The sequence below is a fragment of the Vigna umbellata genome, chromosome 8 (assembly GCF_029865625.1).
Source record: "Vigna umbellata cultivar VRB3 chromosome 8, Vumbellata_1.0, whole genome shotgun sequence".
Classification (NCBI taxonomy): Eukaryota; Viridiplantae; Streptophyta; class Magnoliopsida; order Fabales; family Fabaceae; genus Vigna; species Vigna umbellata.
In genome coordinates, this window is record NC_142172.1 from 44,879,562 (window position 1) to 44,884,444 (window position 4,883).

Here is a 4,883-nt window from a genome sequence, read left to right on the forward strand (position 1 = left end):
AAACAACATGGTAAGTTAATGTGCAAAAAAAAAAATCATAAAACAAAGACAAAGATATTATCATACATCACTCATTCATAAATATACATATATCACATATAGAGACTCATATTATACTTAATTACCCTAATACATGTTTTTGACATTGAATTTTCCTCTAGGCATGCATTTGTATGGTTTTTATATTTTGCAGAGTTACAAAAAAGATATTATTACCATAATATTTATAATGTTAGTCTCATTCCCACGTAAGATCAAATGGTCTCGTAGTTAGAATTTTCTATCTCTCTCTATATCATTCATCTTTATATAAATTGAATGTTAGTAGCCTATTATGATATCTCATTTTTAACTTTTTAAATGTCAACACATAGATTAATATTCTCTCAACATTATCACTATATATGTGTAAATCATAATCATCTCTTCGATTAATAATAAACATTATTATAAATATACGTCTATTTCATCAAGAATCTATTTCAAACAAAGAAAAAAAAACCACACCAAACATAATCTTATTACAAATAGACAAATACAATGCATTTTTTTTAAATTGTGTATTTATAGTAATGAATAGTGTTAAACCAGTAAAGCAGATTGGACTGAAAAAATTGAATCATATCTTGTTATAATCAATCACTAAATAGCGGTTATTTTGTTTTTAAAATAAAAATCACATTTTTAAAAGTAAAAATGACATTTTGAAAAAAATTGAAAAAATTAAAAACGATTTCATTTCATTAAAATATATAAATGTGATATAATTTCCCATTACCGTAATTTTTTTTTAAAATATTACGTAAATGTTTGTTTGTAAATTATATTTCGCATTTCGGAAAGTTGTCAAAATCACTTATTAATCTTACACAACTCGAACTAAATAATTTTTTTTATTAATAATATAAATCAAATCCATCTATCACATTTCATATTATCTAACTCATCAAGTTACCCAGCTCTCCATTTTTTATATAAATCAGTCACTACTGAGAAAACTTTAATACACATCTTACTTATATGTATAGAATAAATATGTATATACTATACCTATTTTATAAATATATAGAGAGATGAAATGTGATAAATTAATATATTGTCATTGATTGTGTAACTTTATTTATCACGAGTTTTCCTGACATGTTAGATTGAGATCCATGCGTAAACAAAAACTGCATCAGTCAAATATAATTTTTGTGAAAGATTAAAACTCATTTTTCATTATCAGCTTTCACCGTGATTTGATTCTCAATTTAAAGAACTCTATAAAAACTATAAGAACTAACCATTCTTTAATTTTCGAAAGGACCTTGGCAACGAATGAATATTTATTTTATACTCTGAAATGGTAGGAACCAAGCATCTCACTGTTTTGCTTTACAATGAAAAAACTGAGAAAATATTTATTTATTTATTGTTATACATATATGCATATCCCTGTGAGATGGGATTCTACTAAAGCGAGATAGAATTATAAATAAATAGAAAAGAAATGGACATAGAAAGTTTAATAATTTGAAGAAGGATGAATAAAAAAAAAAGAAAAAGAAAGAGGGGTTCCTTGTTGTTTGAAAAGAGTTAGGTGGAAAGCAGAGAAGATATTGTGGCGTGCACACGCGTCCTGCAGTGCCGAAAATTTTGCTGATGGGAAGGGTCCCATTTACAGCCTGGGATGTCAAATTCAAATTGACCAACTTCCCTTACCAATGCACAAGACCTCCCTATATGCCCCACGCTCCCCTTACCCTATCTCTTCTCATTTACTCTACTCTCTGCCCTACCACCCAACAATTTTTCACAGCCCCCTACTACTATACTTATTTTTTTTCTAGCCCCTCAACTTCTTAATATTCTTCTTCTCTTAACAATTACCATTCCACCAGACACCTCATTATTGTATAGCATTCACTACTAAAAAAAACATGACAAAAAGGCCATTTTCTAAGATTGCATTTATGGCATAACATTAACAGTGAAGACGAAAGATTAAAAAAAAGAGGGATGAGAAAGAAATAGTGAGGTCAACTATAACGAATATGTTTGTCTTTACCTTCCCGTCCCGTGGGTGTGTATTGGGGTATTTAATTATTATGAGGAGGATAAACGAAGTCCAAAGTCCAAAGGTCTCGTTATTCTCAACACCACCTTTTTCCTTCCTTCTTTGTTCCCCTACCTACAATCCTACCTCTACCACTATACCCCTTAGACTAACAGGCCATTGTCCTACTACTATTACTACGACGTGATGTGAGTGAATGTATAATAATGATTTGATGTGAGTATTTCCCATTCGTCAAATCGCTTTTTTCTTTCACTCCATCACCCTTCCACTATCTCTTTTCCCCAAAAATCTTCTCTTTTACTCACTATTACGTGGCATCAGCCCCTCATGCCCACGTCACCCTCCCATCGCATTCCATTTTACTCTAATATCCCTCACGCCTCAAGATCTACCATTGGGCCCACTTGTCGGAGACGTGGCTCATCCCTGCTGGCCCGTTAGGCCCAAGCACGCCACTTCTATTTTTCCCATATTTCTATGTCTTTTCAAGCCCAATGCCTCCACATTATAACTCGCAAGCAGCATTTTGAGCGGCACAACCGAATTATTTCGGTCTCCTCAGTTACTCTGACCCATTCAGTACTTTCCGATGCAGGAATCATAAAACACTCTGTTTAATTCTTCCGCTATTCATCCAAACCACTCACCACAATCACGCAATTATTATTACTAAACACCATCGTTCAATAATGCATTCTGACTTTAAAATTATGCAACAATCATAAATTCAAAATTTATGATCGACATATATAAATATATAAAACAAGAGCTTGATAGATATAAGAAAAAGACCACAAAGTTGTTAACCTCTTTCTCCCTCACAAAAGATACCCAAGAAAAGGACACATTTATATATTATATTGCGCCTGTAATTAATTATAATAATATAAGAATATTTGAATTAAATATTTTTTATGCCGGGAAAGAAGTTCCATCCGGTCTATCTACTGCTGCGGTGCATCTGGAGCAGAGGATCGAAGCCGTTTATTTGGTGGCTCGGCTTCTCGCCGTTGTTCCTCTGTCGAGTTTAAGAAAATTCTCTCCGAAGGTGTGTCGCAGCTGGCACAGGTGGCGGCGTCCAGCACGCCGACGGGACTGGATGGCGGCGGCTCGGCTACTCTCTCTTTGATGGTGGAGCTGGATGCGTAACACGTGTCCACCACGTACTCCTCCATTAGTTGGTGACAGCATCTCACCATTTCCTGTCCCCGAAGAACAAAGATTCATTGTGTAAATAATAATAATAAACAAACAAACAACCCCCAAACAGCAAAAACAACTTATCATCACCAAACACTGTAACACGGACACACCTTTCCACGCTCCTTTAATCTTCCAATTATTCTAATTCTAATAGTAATAATAGTTAAAACCATTTAATTTACTTGGACTTCACTTCACTTATCATCCACTTTTATATTTATATTTTAAAAGGAATAAAAATAAAATTTAATGCAACGTTACCTCGTTTACTCTATTGTGAAAACTCGGCGGCAATGGGCCATTGGTGGAAGCAATGTCACGGCCAGCCGAGCAGAGCACGGCGGCGGCTGCCACTGTGGAGGGCGCGAATCCCAAGAAGTTAATCACTGCACGACAGAAACAACGTGAGAATAACGCATTTCTGAAAACGGGAGTGGTTTGGACTACCAGAAAGTTACCACGGGTGGTGCTGAGGATGAGATTGGAGGCGGTGGAGAAACAGTGCGTTGTGGATTCGGAGGAAGAAGAGGAAGGGAGCTTGGTGATGAAATGGTTAAGATAATCGTAGGGCGTGACGGAGCGAAGTCTCCATTTGAGATTGGACATGACCCAAAGCTCCATTCTTTGAATCGTTTTGGGAGCAAACACGAATTTGGGTTCGAACAGTTGCAGGTCCAGTAAGAACGGGACGTGAGACTCTTCCATTTTTGCTGCCAGAGACAGGCATGCCACTGATAGTAGCTGGAACGGCCACCCACTCGATTGCTGCCACAAAAATGAAAGTAAATTAAAATAAAAAATTATAAAATAATAAACAACAACAATGTCTGACTTTACGCCTAAAAAGCTTGACAATTTCGGGAGAAAAGGTTAAAGAAGAAAAGTGCATTACGGGAAGAGAACACAGAGAGAGGAAACGGTCCAAATAGTTGACGGAGAGAAACGCCGTCACCGGAGAAAACTTGTAGAATGCGTGAACCTGCATTGCCAGAAACAAATCACTCGTTCATGCATCTAAACCAGAGTGCTTCGGCCTGCGTGTGTGCGTGCTCGCTCGACCGAGTGCATGGCGTACGTACCTTTAAGATCCAGTTGACGGCGTCGAGGCGCGCGGTGACGTCGATGGAGCGGTCGCGGCAGCGGCGGAGGTAGTCTTTCTCCGGTATGTGGTGGACCTCGGCGTCGAGGAGGCCGGCGATGGGCGAGTCATCGGAATCCGGAAAGGGAGGGGTCGGCGGGGGATGGTGGTCGGAGGTAAAGTCGCTGGCGTGTTCGCGGCAGAGGAAGTTAGCAGCGGCGGAGGGAGAGTCCGGCGAGTGAGACATTGCGGCGTTGGGTGAGGAGGCAATGGTGTTGGGTCATGGCTGGGATTTTATGGATTTGTGTTTGACATGTTGAAGTGGTTGGGTTTCTCTTTCTTTGTGTCCGAAGTTTTCTTTTTTGTCTGTTTGTTTGGTTGCTCCTCTCTCTCTTTTTGGTCTGTGCGTGTGAAGTTGCAGAGAGAGTGCGAAACAGTTTCTTATTTGTTTGTGGTTTAATTTTTTTTGTATTGCAGAAACGAGGAGTTGTCAAGCATAGACATGACAGAGGAGAGAGAGTGTTAATGGGTTAATGGCAG

General features: G+C 37.8%; 1 protein-coding gene across 1 annotated transcript; it reads right to left on the minus strand.

The window, feature by feature from the left end:
- Nucleotides 1-2,818: 2,818 nt before the first annotated feature.
- LOC124831418 (cyclin-D2-1-like) lies at nucleotides 2,819-4,883 on the minus strand. Its single transcript, XM_047305422.2, has 5 exons — nucleotides 4,345-4,883; nucleotides 4,158-4,244; nucleotides 3,724-4,030; nucleotides 3,527-3,651; nucleotides 2,819-3,264 (listed from the first exon to the last, which is right to left on the minus strand). The coding sequence occupies exons 1-5, from the start codon at nucleotides 4,588-4,590 to the stop codon at nucleotides 3,007-3,009; spliced, it is 1,023 nt and encodes a 340-aa protein (XP_047161378.1). The 5' UTR covers nucleotides 4,591-4,883; the 3' UTR covers nucleotides 2,819-3,006.

Coding starts and splice junctions, on each gene's coding strand:
- LOC124831418 (XM_047305422.2), bottom strand. CDS start 4,590: ATGTCTCACTCGCCGGACTCTCCCTCCGCCGCTGCTAACTTCCTCTGC. Junction 4,245..4,344: donor CCGTCAACTGGATCTTAAAG/GTACGTACGCCA, acceptor CTGGCAATGCAG/GTTCACGCATTCTACAAGTT. Junction 4,031..4,157: donor TCTCTCTGTGTTCTCTTCCC/GTAATGCACTTT, acceptor TTTTTGTGGCAG/CAATCGAGTGGGTGGCCGTT.